The following is a 14,621-nucleotide window of genomic DNA, read 5'->3' as shown; positions in this document are numbered from 1 at the left end:
CCCTCGGCATAAGCTTTCTAAACAGGACTCCTTTCCTGGACCACATGAAAATTTGTTTGTAGCCCCTTTGGCTAATTTCACATGGGCGAGTGCGATATCGGGCCATGAATCACGACCCGATATTGCGCTCACCCATATGCGAATGTGCCGTGGATGCAAGACCTTTTTGTATCAAAAATGTCTTGCATCGCTCCGGGGAAGTAGTTTCAATGGGGAAAACTCACACCACACCGCATGCATTTAGCATTTGATACAATAATGACGCTGGCCCCATTGAAATCTCCCAATGGGAGATGCGATGCGAATGCACGCCCAAAGATAGGGCTGCAGAGACCTCATATCTCCTGTATATAATTTAGATATGTACAGCAGTTGTAAGTGATCTTGACATCTCCTGTATATTTTCCAGCAGGATAATGCTCAACTACACACACGAGAGGGTCACAGGAGTCCCCACAACATTGTCACACTTCCATGGCTGCCCGATCACCAGATTAATATGAGACTATGGCTGCCTGCAGACGGGCGGAATTTCCACGGCGGGATTTCCCGCGGAATTTCCGCCCTTGAAAGCTGCCATAGGATTGCGTTAGCAAACGCAACCCTAGGCAGACGGCTGCAGTTTGTCCGCGCGAAATCTCGCACGGCAAACAAACCGCAGCATGTTCTATTTCTGTGCGGGGCTCGCAGAGCCCCGCACAGAAACGTCACTCACCGGCCGCCGACTCCGGTCTGCGCATGCGCCGACTACCCGGCAGCCGGCACATGAAAGATCCGGAGCTGCGGGGCCCGGGTGAGTACGCGCTGCTCTCTGCAGGCGCTCAGGTCGGGTCCCGCAGCGAGAATTCTCGCTGCCGGATCTGACCTGGCCGTCTGCAGGCGGCCTATATGAGACCATCCGGGTTACCAACTATGACAGCCAATGAGTTTGGACGATTTAGAGATTCAGTAACAGTAAATGTGGAGTAATATGCCGCAGGATAGCAGATGGAACCTGTATATCCCTATGCCCAACTGTATCTCATCTTGTGTCCAAGCTAGAGGTGGTACAACAGGGTACTAGAGCCTCCATGCCCGGCCATATCACATCTTGTATTTAAGCTAGAGGCAGTACAACAGGGTACTGGAGCATCCATGTCCGCTTATATCACATCTTGCATTCACGCTAGATGCGGTACAACAGGGTACTGGAGCCTCCATACCTATCTATCTGTATCACATCTTGTATCCAAGCTAAAGAGCAGCTAACTAGAGCCTTAATGCCTGCCCATATCACAATTTGTATCCAAGCTAGAGGTGGTAAAACAGGGTAGTGGAGCCTCCATGCCCGTCCGTATCACATCTTGTATTTAAGCTGGAGGCAGTACAACAGGATACTGGAGCCTCTATGCCTATCTGTATCACATTTTATATCCTAGCTAAAGGCTGTACAGCAGGTTACTAGAGCCTCCATGCTGCCCGTATCACATCTTGCATCCAAGCTACAGTGGGTACAACAGAGACTGGAGCCTCCAGGACTGCCCGTATCACATCTTGTATTGGAGGTAGAGGTGGTACAGCAGGGTACTTAAGCCCAGAGGTGTAACTTGAAGCTCCTGGGCCCCAGTGCAAAATCTGTAACAGGGCCCCCAAATATAATGTTTTATTTATAGTACTGCACTCCCTATATGGAGAATAGAGGCATTATGGGCCCCCTAAGAGTCCTGGGCCCCGCTGCAACCGCATCCTCGGTATCCCCTATAGTGACGCCCCTGCTATGTTAAAGCTCAATTTCAATATTGTGGTGACAGAATCCCTTTAAGAAGTGCCATCTTTATTATGCATGCCACTTTGTTATAAATACACTAAATTCCCTAATTGATCTTTGGCTCGTGTAGAATATATTCTATTTATTTATGCTTGTTGCTACAGCCAACTGATTCATTGTACGTGACATAGAACACAAAAGCGTGTGGATCTGTATATAACATGCGTGTTGCTTGGCAAGAGCCAAAGCATATTCAGGCCATTGGTTATTATATAGTAGGTCCTGGTTTTCACAGTGTGACTGCTACTAACCTTATATTGCTCTAATGATATCAGCTGATCATTTCTAATCATATACTAATACAAATATATATATTTACTTTTTTTCCCTAAAGTCTTGGCCTCTGTTCACACCACGTTCAGAGTGTCTGCTTGGGGTGTACATGTTGGACATATCCATAGACATCTGTGGACAGACAACTATGTCCTTTAGCATACGTTCAAGTGGGGTCTCGTCGTCGTGTTTGTAACTGTATGGAAGTGGAGTTGACTATGCTTTTTAATACAAGGGGATTCCCGTCCTATACCTGAATGTGGTGGGAACTGTGCTTTTGTTCATTTTATCTATTTTTACTTTGAATTATCTTCACTTATTCAGTTTCACTGTATTTCCAAGTCTTACTTCTTTTTTTATTATCTTGTATGCCTATGGCTTAAGTTACCAGACAGGGTCACATTAGGAGCATTGGTGGTTTACCATTTTGTATTTTAATTGTGTACACAGGGAAGCTTAATGGCGAGGTCAAGTAAGGTGACAGTAATATCTCAATTAATCTTAGAATAAGCAGTAACAAGCTTAAGGTTAGAGTTTTAAATTGGCTTTCCATTTGGTCGAGTCGCATGGCTTGAATTAAGATAGCTGAATTGTTCTGAAGAAGAATTGCGCAGAATAATGTTTTTAAATTATGTACCAGTACAATAAAATTGATTTGGACTAGAACTATGAAGACAGTTAGAATTTCTATTCTTCTGTTCTATTTCTATTGATTTTTACATTTTTCCTCATAGCTGTGAGTCATGTGAAATATTTTCACTATCACAGAAATCTCCAATATTTGTGCTTTTCTTGCATAACTGCTTACATTATATTATTTTTTTTTTTGCTCCTAAGGAGTAATAGAAATGAAAGGACTTGTAAGTGTAAGTAACGGGAAATGCAGTGATAAATGGCCTCTTATATGTCATTGATATACAGGAAAAAAATCTTTTTATTGATCCGTAATTGCAGACCCTACAAATTTCCAGAATGAAAAAGCTCTTTAGAGGCCTGAAACACTTTGTCAATTCTCAGAAATTTTTATTACTAAAAGAATAATGTTATGCAAAGGGCCATTCAGGTTAATGCTAAATCTTAAACGGTCATTAACTTTTCAATCAATCCATGCTCCTCTAACAGCTAGTGTGATAACTAGCAAAACTGATTTATTTTATTTATCTAAAATGACATATTTGTGCTAAAATATCACTCTAAAGTGCTGAGCACTGCTGTTATCTCTGTTACTGGAGATTACAAAATGGCAGAAAAGGAAATATAGGAGGGGATGAGACATCGTGCTTGGGGAAGTCTGTGAGAACATGAGGAGGGGGAAGGAATAGGGGAAAATGGAGAGATTTAAATAAACCTGCTTGGAGACAAAGGTGAGTTATCTACTCCTTCCCATTCGTCCAAGGCTGATTTATATTTAGAGTTTAGCTTGTATCCTACATGATCAGTCCATTTTGGGGACCTCTGGCCCAAAAAGAGAGGTAAGTCTGTCAGTCCCATTTGAAGAGGTTGCCTTGACGTGGCAGATGGGCTCGCACACTTGCTCAAAATGTGTGCTGAGTACTATATATATTATAGGGACACCTAGAGGATTAGTTACTCTCTGGGATTGACGTATGTCCGGTCAGAAGGTTGTCACTCATAGGAAGTCCTTCCTATACCGTGGTTTTCCATGTAATCTGGCCTCAGCCAATTTTATTTCACAGATGGCACATAGTACAATGGATATGCAAATCCAAATCTGGCCATCTAGCTAGCTGCCTAGCTATACGCTTCTAGGCCTTTTGCCCATCAGCTCAAAACATTCCAAAATTCACAGTGACTCTTACAGCCCTTGGCATTGCCTGTCTTGCCACAGGCTGAGAGCATTTTGGGAGCAGCTCGCAGCTCTCTTCCAGAGCGCTCCCAGTTGGCTGGTAATTGCTTTCATTAATAGCCCAGCTTCTCTGGATTATTCTTCTGTCTAGTCCATTTTTCCCTGGATGAAACACATCCATAACATTCAAAACTGACAGCTAAGTAGCTGCCTTGTTACAAGCATCACAATAGTAAAAAGTCAAACATCCAGTGATGATATTTCTTGTAGCGTGCTGTTTACAGCTTTTGTATATTCGTCTTGTCAGAACCCCCATGGTAACATGCGCCTGTAAATCCTTATTCCACTGTGTTTTAGAGGGGCCGTTTCACCTTTTTGTTACACCTTTTTACCATGTAATAATACATCCCTGAAAAGCAATATAAAAATGAGGAGCGCTCCACATATAACAGCCGGAAGACAAAAGAACGACCCCTCCATTGAAGGAAAACCACTTGGGCTGCCTTCACATGGTGAGAAAAATGCACAAGATATGTGCGTTGCCAGATGCCCAAATATGAACCCAATTCTCTTGAATGGGGTCAAACACATGAGCGATGTCTCCCTGCATGGCATTGCGATGCGACGTGGGAAACGCATCACAGCATGTTCTCTCTTGTGCGTACCCTCACATAGCAGCACCCATCGTTTTCAATTAGGCCGGCGGCAGTATCACACCACATGCTAGGCGCACGTGATGCGATGCAACGTCTTTCATTGAAAACCATGGGAGAAACGCTGCGATCCTCCGCTGCGGCTCTCAGCTGGTACTTCTTAAATGTTTGCCTATCCACACCATCCATTTAGTGTTAAAGAGCAAACCCCGAGTTTTGAAAGAGTATAACCAAATCTATTATTTCTCTTGGGCTTAGACCCATAATATGTACTAGGTAGTACTTATTGAAGGTCAAGACGCAAACAAAAAAATAAAACTGGTTGTACTATATCAAGACTAATAGTTATCATGGGTGGGCAACACCCCTCTATGATTTCCACATGCTGCAATAGGGCTGGGGTTGTTTTTTTTTTTAGCATCACATGGGTAGACTGACTGTCACAAGACAATGAGGACTCATTACTCAGGTTTTTGTTTGAGTCATTCAAATAAATTAGACCTGAAAGAAAAAATGTCAAACCTCAGACCATAGCAGACATTGTATGTACTTACTACTCTCGGGTACTGTCTCAAGCTTCTGATGCTAGGGCCTTGCTGAGAAGATCCTGATGCCAGGCAGCGTAAGGACATTGTGCGTACTTGTGAGCAAGTTACATTACATCATAGTGCCCATTGCTTTCTCCAATGTAACTACTGCTGGAGCCCTGCTCATAGAAGTTACTAAGTGGCACGTTGGTCCGTTTTTTTTCATCTTTGTGACATGCCCTTGATGGCAGCACTAGCTGTATTGCCACCATGGGGCTCAGTGTCTAAACGATGGATTTTAAGGTAAACTTAAAATCCATTGTTTAGACACTGAGAGATAAAGTATCTCTCAATATGCTGTTATCTCCACAGGAGCTGGCAGATAACATTGTAATCTGTCGTCAGCAGCGAGCAGAATAATGCAGCTGTGTGCACAGCTGGGCCTGTGAATAATCACACACTGGACTCTGCAAACAGCTCCTGGAAGCCCTTTTACATGAAGATGATAAAGTATTAATCACCATTAATGGCCATTAACACTTTATGCAAATAGATGGCAAAATCTTTTAGTCATTTGAAAGATGATCCTTGCGTGTAAATGGGCCTTTTTAGTGCGCACAATAAAAATTAGAATAAAAAAATAAAGTATTAATACTGCACATTGGTAAATGGTCTATTGTTCTTCAGATTCAGGCAAATATTTTATCTACTAAATTATTTTCTTTTTTTGTTGCAGGTCATTTACTTCGTCTGAAAGTGTTTAGAGATGATCATGGCTCATGGATGACCATGTTTTTCAGCACAATACTTTTTCTCTTCATCTTCTCCCACATCTACAACATTTTTCTTCTCATAGCTGGAAACATGAGGTAAATTCCAAAATTTTGCTCAATTCTAGACTTATGAAATTCAGTACAAGGAAACTGTATATATACTTTACAGCTAAATATGGGTTCATGCAAAGAAAACAAGATAACAATTTGCTTAAAATTCATTATTTAAAGAGAATGTATTGCTTTTTACTAATTAAAACCTGATAGTGAAAGATCTTCCATTTTTCTAACCTGTCTTATTTTCTGATTGTAGATTGTTTTCTTCTCTTTTCTATACATGACTATGTGGGCGGCTATCTTGCCTGAGCTGCTTTTAACAGCATTTAGAAATATGCTTTACCACAGAAATCAGGGGTCATTTACAGAAGGGACAGCAGGGGACCCATTGACTTGTATGGGAGACTGTTCTAGACCTGCTCTGTGATCCGTGCAGGGAGGAAGGGGACTAGATAAGCTGTGACCATCGCCTACTATGAATGGTGGATCCTGTGTTATCTATGTAGAGGTGTTATTTTTCATTGTAATCCTGCCTGTGATGATTATAAGATGACTGCTGAAACGATGTCTCCACAGAGCCGGGTTGGTATCAGACTATTATTTGCCCTAGTGATCAGTGTGAACATGTAGGATTTTTTTAAATCTAGATCATAACATTGAGAATTAAAAAAATAATTGTAAAAATATGTTTAACTTAACTTGATGGCACAGCAAATGCAGTGCCATGGTTTCCTGGTTCGCAGCTGGAGTGATGTCAGTGCGGCATCCCACATCACATGATTCGCTGTGTGGCACATGCGCGTTGTTGTTCATTGCTCGATAACGAGGGAGTAACCTCTCCCTGTGGGGTCTACAATGATGGGCTGGATGGGTTGCCATTTAACCCAGTCTGCCCATCAGTGGTTAATGCAAGGTATGTAAACTGGCCCCTTGGTTCTAAGGGTGCTGGTTATGCTGTGTGCGTTCTGGCCTTGCCAGAGGAAGCCTTAGTGGTGTCCTCAGTGTTCAGTATTAGGGATTTAGTTAGTTTAGTACTTTGAGTTTATTAAGTATCAAAGGTTTATTAGTGTAGTTTTTGACAGTCTCGGATTGGTTTCCAGTGTCTCTCCTGCAGTAGGGTCACCCCTTTTGTGGTCGGGTGCTCCGCTTAAGGGACTTGTCCAGTTTGGGCAGTTTTGGCTATTTTGTCTATAAAGTCCTCCATATATCATTATATTTTCTTTGCTTATTCTTAGATAGTCCAGAAAGATCTGTATTACCAGTCAATGGTTTCACTCTGGTTTTGTATTCAAACCTATCCCCTCCGCTTATGCTAATGAGTCAGACATGACAATTTATAAAATAGATCTATTTTTGATGACCTACTCCCTTCTAACCTACCAATTCTTATGCAGATATTTGTTGTGTGCCATTTTAAAGCCGGGCTCACATGACCGTATGCGTAAAACCTGTGTGAGTTATGCAGGGTTCACCGATGTGTAGCTAGCAGTGAGCCGGCCTATTGCCGCATATGGCAGCCATATTGTACTGCTCATCACGGTGTATCTCACGCACGCTGTCGTGCACAGTCTTCTTGTCTTTTTTTGCTTGTTTGTTTACATTTCCTGCACTGTGGCTTCTCAACCAAGCATATATACACAGCCCATACACAATTACATTGCGTATAGGCGGAGTTGATTATGCGCCCATAGAGAACAATGGGCTCTGACGTGTGCAATACGCTGTAAAATAGAGCAAGCTGCATTCTTTTTTACGTTCATGTATTGTGCAATAGATACACACAAATATGAGCGAAACGGCATATAGCAATGTATTTGATTGCTTGCGAATTACCACGTACATCCCATAAACATACGCTCGTGTGAACCCAGCTTATCTACTGCTCTGGCCATCTTATTTTGCCGTCCTCTCCACTGGCAAACGGCTGTTTCTTTCTGTAAATAGTTACTAATTTATTGAACTGATCAGAAGCATAACCTGACCAAAAATATTTGTTTAAAAAACTATGGGTGTAACACTTAAAATATGGCACAAGGCCTTGCAGCTGAGCCCTGTAGTGGAAGTCACATGGTCCCCACATACTCCTTTGTAGGATAATCCACACTTGCCGCACCTGCAGCGCTTTACAGAGTCTGCATTCTGGAGAGCTCATGGTGTTAATGTCCTATCTGACATAGTCACTGAGGGCACCTCCTGCACTTTCCTCCAGCTGGAGATAATCTACAACCTGCCTGAGCACTCCTATTTCAGATATTACCAGCTGCGACGTGATCAGGGCTCAGTTTCAGGGCCTGTCCTACCGCAGTCCCTGACTCAGTTGGAAGGCTTGGCACAGATGTGCAACCTAGTAAGACCACTGTCCAGTTTCTATACCCACTTGGGTCAGTGTCTTGCCCCGTTGAGGGAGAGGGCGACCCAGAAGTGGGTCATTGACATTCCTGATCTGTTAGCGGGGGAGAGTGAAGACATATTGGCGAGCTCTGGTCCTCCTTTGATTAGTGCTAGGGATAGTCTTGTCCAGGTCAAGTTCCTACACCATATATACTACACCCCATCCAGGCTACATGTAATGGGTCTGCTCCCCTCAGCGACCTGTCCCCAATGCTTAATTGCTGATGGGACCATCATGCACATGTTTTGGGACTGTGGTGTCATGCAAGACTACTGGGGGGACATTCTTGTATTTATGGAATCTCGCCTGGGGGCCCCGAGGATCATGTACCCTGGGGTGTGCCTCTTTGGGCTTGTTGGAGACCTACCAGTGGCAGCCGCAACCCGCACCTTATATAAGCTACTGTTTTTCTATGCTAAGAAGGTGATTTTGTTAAATTGGAAGCCCCCTGGTAGGCCGACCAGAAACGCATGGATCCAGGTGGTGAACTCTGTGCTTCGAATGTATAAACTGACTTATATGGCGAGGGGATGTCCTGAGAAGTTTGATAAGGTTTGGGGGCACTGGATGAACTGTCCGGCAACAGTAGCAGAGATGCCTGTCTAGATATTGGGAATGGATATGGTGAGGGATACCCGCTTGAACCGATCTACTGTTTAGGCTAATTATTTTTTTCTTTAAGAGTCACGCAGGGTTGTTGTTTAAGAGGGAAGGGTTAAAGTTTTGGGGAGGGGGGTGTTCTCTGTATTTTTTTTTTGTGCCTTTTTTTTTTCTTTGTTTTTTGTCTTGTCTTTTCTTTTTTTCTTTTTCTCCTGGTGTTTTGGGGCTCTGAAGCTAGGAGCCCTCCCTGGTTTGGGTTTGTTCCATTATGGGTAGCTGATAAATAAATGTGAAAATGAACAGCCAAGTATTATGTTTCATGAGAAGTGCACACGAATATGAGAGACACTCAGTGTTTTCACTTTTGTCTTTTTTTTGTTCAGTTCTCATGTACTGTGATGTATCAGCAAGGTGTGCATTCTTTATGATGTCTGCTGTTTCTGTATATTTGTCTATTTTGGCTAAATAAACTTTCCTTTAAGAAAAAAAAAACTATGGGTATCGCAGTGTTTGAGCGAATTCTGGATAGTCATGGCCAGTGGGCATGGTGGCGATTTACTGTCGCTTTTATTGTAGCTAAATGGTCACTGTCTTTGGGGCTGTTACTATGGGGGCACTCTGGCTGACATTTTTTAGCTCTACAGGTATGTACTGGGGTGGCATTATGGCTATCACTGATTGTGTGTGTGTGCTCTAATTGATTCCTTTAGGAAACTCTGAGCCTGTAGTTACTCTGCCTGGCCACTGTCTGTAAGGGTGTCCTGGTGGTCAGTAACTGTGGAGACTGTGAGTGCTGTCTTTTATGGCACTCAGGCTATCATTCTAGTATCCCTTTGGATGCCACTGACTATGGAGAAACTGGACCTCATTATGAGAGCATGGTGAGAGAATACAGGGTGTTACAGAGTATAACTGCAGTCTGTCTGTGTAATGTAGAATGTCCATTATAATAGTAAAGACCACATAATTTAACAACACACTAGTATGGAGCTCCTTGTAGAATACCGGTAGCAGTCTGTACATTTCAAAACTGCTGGAAAAAAGTGAAAATATTCATTACAATTATTTTTCCCATTGTTTATAGGTCTGTATTTTTAAAAAATATTAACTTTGTATATTTTGTAATATTCATATAAATAAGTAACTCTTCATAAGCAGAACTATACACAAGATTCAGAGATGATTTTGTTACATTTTACAATTCTTTTTACATGACACGATTCATCTGACACCACTAGATGGCAACAGATTACCTTGTTTTAGTGATTTTTGAACTCCGTGGTGAGTTACTTTTATGCTGATTACTTTTCTTGTGTCTTTGTTACAGATTGATCAATACAGTAGGCAGAGTAATATAACAGAATATAACAATGGAACACCAAAATATATTGTATGCTACTACTTAGAACACGCTATCGATTAGGAAATCCCTCCTTGGCAAAATATACTCCAAGTATAGAGAGCGGTAGTATTAATACAGTAAAATACATTAATTAAAGGAAATGAAGTTGAATAATTAGTTTTGTAGGTGTTTTTGATAGTAAGGAAGAATAAATGTTGCCTTGATGCTTTCATTGTCCTATATGCCATGTGTTAATGTGAAGCAATGTCTGGTTCGCACAAATATAATTAAATGTCCTTCATTAACATTTTATAAATACCCTGCAATTGAAATCCTGTTCTAAGAGCTCAGTCACTCTGGTGTATTTAGTTTAGGTCCTTTAGATACCCAGTGTTTTCATGGGCCGAAACTGTGCGTATTTACTGCACATTGCGGTTTGTGCAAACGTATTCATTGCGCATAAAAAAAAAAATGCAAGAAGTCCCTATTGATTTAATATGTAAATAGGCTGTGAATATCCATGTATCACGCATATTCACTATGAATTAACGCGATCCCATTGAATTTAATGGGCTATTTCGGTCCGTAATATAAAGCAAAATAGGACATGCTGTGTCTTTTTGGGGGTGGGGGTGGTTTCAACGCTTGAATACGTATCTGAAGACACCAATTCAAATCAAGGGGGTTTCAGCAATGCGTAGTACGTGCATAAAAACTATGTGTGTATTGCACAGTGCAAATATGCTCCTGTGAATGCGGCCTGAAGCTGTGTTTCCTTTACATTGATATATACACTATTCAACATTGAAATACCAAGAAGGAAAAGTTATGGAATTATGGGAATTGCAGGATTAATAGGCGTGTTAACGATATGCAAATAATGAAAAGATGGAGGCAGATATTCAAAAATCTTGATTTTATTGAGTATCGAGTATGAGTGCCACATGCAGAATTCCATGCACTTGCACACCTTGGCATGTGATCAATGAGGTTAATAATGGTTGTCTGAGGAATGTCCTGCCATGTCTAATGCACCTGGGCATGCTAATGATCAAGATGCACTGGTGGCACCTTCCTCTGCAATTGCCGACCAATGACATCCCTCATGTACCCGATAGGACACAAGTCTGGAGATGCTGCAGGCCATGGTAGCACATTTAGGCTAAGCAGGTTGCATACAGTTGCAAGAGCAACAAGTGACCCAGCATTGTGTTGAAAAATGGCCCTTGGGACACCTTGTAGAAATGTCCGTACCACTGGTTCCACTACCAAGTCAACATAACAGTGAGCTGTTAGTGTAGAATCATAGAACAGTAGAGTTGGAAGGGACCTCCGGGGTCATTGGGTCCAACCCCCTGATCAGTGCAGGATTTATTAAATCATCCCAAACAAATGTCTGTCCAGCCTTTGTTTGAAGACTTCCATTGAAGAAGAACTCGCCACCTCCTGTGGCAACCTGTTCCATTCCTTGAAAAGGAAGAGACACATTAGATATTAGAATAAACCTTTTGATAGTGAGGGTGATCACTTTCATCCCTTTGCTTCTACTCTTTCCTTGTGCAAATGAGAATAGGGCTGATCCCTCTGCACTGTGACAGCCCTTCAGATATTTGTAGACAGCTATTAAGTCTCCTCTCAGATAAACATTCCCAGATCCTTTAACCGATCCTCATAGGATATGATTTGCAGACCGCTCACCAACTTGGTAACTCTTCTCTGAACTTGCTCCAGTTCTTCAGTCTTTTTTAAATTGGGGTGCCCAGAACGGGACACAGTATTCTAAATGAGGTTTGACTAAGGAAGAGAAGAGGGGGATAATTACCTCACGTGATCTAGACTCTGTATTGCTGCAGTGCTTAGATCGCTGCCGGATTGACTAAGTCTAGTGCGTGTTTTCGACTTTGTTCTGCACCTTCTAGCTCAGTGGGTGGGACGAAATGTAGTCATATCTATAGGTAATTAGCTGGGTATTTACCTGGGCTGGATACTGAGCTAAGGTTCTGTGAATTGCCAGTTGTTCGCTGTCTGAGCTGGTAGTAAGTGGCTCCTGTGGACAGCATGGTCTCCGCTGTGACGTGAACAGAGGACAGCAGTGTGCTGCGGCTTCACCACCAGCTAAGGGCGCCCACCCACTGGCGTTTTTTTTTCACTGCGAAATTCGCAGGTTTTTTTTTTCTGCAGGGGGTCTATGGGACTTGTAATGTAAAAATCGCGATCGCGCAAAATCGCGATTTACTGCGATATCGCGATTTTGCGCGATCGCGATTTTAGCTTTGCATGTCCCATAGCCCAAAGACCCCTGCAGAAAAAAAAAAACGCTGCGAATTTCGCAGTAAAAAAACGCTAGTGGGTGGGCACCCTAACTGTTGTGTTTCATTTGTGTTTCCTTTTCGGGTTTGTTTTGTCCTTTATTTTGTTGGCCAAGGAGGGTAACTTAGGTCCCAGGAACGAGTGCAGGCCCACAGTTATCGAAGCGATCAGTCTGCCGTGCTAGGCAGGGCCATCTCCCTCATTGTCACGTATTTAGGAGACTTCCTGTTTATTTTGTGTTGTTTATTTCAGTTGCTGCACTTTGGGCTATTATTGAGCATAATCGTAGGTGCTGGTCCAGAGTGTCATTTGCAGACGTAACACTATGCTTCTCTTAATACATGCCAGAATTGTGTTTGCCTTTTTGGCTGCTGCATCATTTTGTTCACTCATGTTCAGTCTATGATCTATTAGTATATGCAAGTCTTTTTCACATGTGCTGCTGATTAGCCCAATTCCTCCCATTCTGTATGTGCTTTCTTCATTTTTTTCTTGCCCAGATGTAGGACTTTGTATTCCTTCTTGATAAATACCATTCTGTTATTCACCGCCCACTGTGCAAGCTTTTCTAGATCTTTTTAAATACTCTCTCTCTCTTCCCTAGTGTTAGCTATCCATCCTAGTTTTGTGGTGTTGGCAAATTTGATCAGTTTCCCATCAATTCCCTCCTACAGATCATTTATCAAAATGTTGAACAACACTGGGCCTAGGACAGAGCCTTGTGGTACCCCACTTGATACATTCTTCCACTTGGATGTGCAACCATTTATGACCACTCTTTGAGTACGATGACTCAGCCAGTTGTGAATCCACATAACAGTTGCCTTGTCAATCCCACATTTGGTAGTTTTTTTTACAATAAGGTTCCCTGTCTATGGCCGAGGCGGTATATCGCTAGCGATATTCCGACATGGGGAAGGAGCGCTGACAGCTAGGCTAGCTAACAGATTGGCTCACCTCAGAGAATCACGGCAATCGCAGGATGCCGCGATTTAAATCCTGCGAGCAGAGAATCACTATGATTTTCTGCTCGTGTACGCCGGTGCTGCGCTTTCCATAGCGTTTCTATGGAAAGCTTTGCAGAGCGTGATCCGTGGACGATTTATTGCCCGCGGATCATCACCCGTGGACAGGCAGCCTAAGGATGTCAAATGCTTTACTAAAGTCAAAATATACTAGATCTACCGCATTCCCCTGATCAACTCAGTCGGTGATTCTATCACTGAAGGAAATTAGATTAGTCTGGCATGACTTGTTTGCTACAAACCCATGCTGGCTCTGGATAATTACTCCATTCTCATCCAAGTTCTTGCATATATATGTGGTTTAATGATTTGTTCACATTGATGATCCATATGTGCAGAGGTTCACCTCTGTGCATCTCTTGCTGACATTTGAGCTTGTCATTGTTTTCCCAACCACTGGGGACACACAACATTGAACAGTGCTGACATCTTGTCCTACATGCGTAGCAATCTTCCGAAGTGATAAACCAAGGTCTTTCAGTTGAAGGATTCTGTCTCTCAATTTGCAACAAGTGGCGATAACTGGCATGTTGATGAAGCGGAGGTATTGCCACATCATACCACAAGACTTTGCGTGACTTTTCAGGTTTCATGTGGCTGAAAAAACTTGCTTTCGATCTTACTTTGATACCATTGAAGCCCCTCCCACATGTCACCGTTTTGGAGCTAGGTGCTTGAAAATTTGACAATTTGCATATCTTAGTGATACCTTAAAATTCTTCCATTTGCATAGCCTCACAACTTTTGCTTCTGGGTATTGCAATTTCAATGTTGAAGAGTGTATTTAGATTTTAAAAAACACAAAAACCTAGAAAGAATTAAGAATATGGGATTGAGATTCATACTGCAATGCTGTAAGGTTTTGCTTTTTTCTATTAATGCAATGTCTATGGCTCTTTATTTAAATTTAAAATTAAAAATATATATAAAGAATATCTTATGCGCAAGTAATTCCTTTGGTTAGGATCAGTAAAAAAAAAACCTAGAAAGATACTTTGAAAAAGGAAGTATGAACCTTAGGGCTCTTTCACACAAGCGTATATCGGTTGCCGTTT

At 42.2% G+C, this 14,621-nt stretch overlaps 1 protein-coding gene across 4 annotated transcripts in view; it reads left to right on the top strand.

The window, feature by feature from the left end:
* The window catches only part of TMEM117 (transmembrane protein 117), a 233,798-nt gene that overhangs the window by 41,165 nt on the left and 178,012 nt on the right, over window positions 1-14,621 (top strand). For all 4 annotated transcript variants that reach the window (XM_066591722.1, XM_066591720.1, XM_066591721.1 and 1 more), the window contains one exon: window positions 5,804-5,936. In XM_066591722.1, the coding sequence (XP_066447819.1) occupies window positions 5,804-5,936 (133 nt within the window). The remainder of the gene's footprint in view (window positions 1-5,803; window positions 5,937-14,621) is intronic.

The sequence above is a fragment of the Eleutherodactylus coqui genome, chromosome 2 (genome assembly GCF_035609145.1).
Source record: "Eleutherodactylus coqui strain aEleCoq1 chromosome 2, aEleCoq1.hap1, whole genome shotgun sequence".
Classification (NCBI taxonomy): Eukaryota; Metazoa; Chordata; class Amphibia; order Anura; family Eleutherodactylidae; genus Eleutherodactylus; species Eleutherodactylus coqui.
This window is presented reverse-complemented; position numbering and strand designations above follow the sequence as displayed.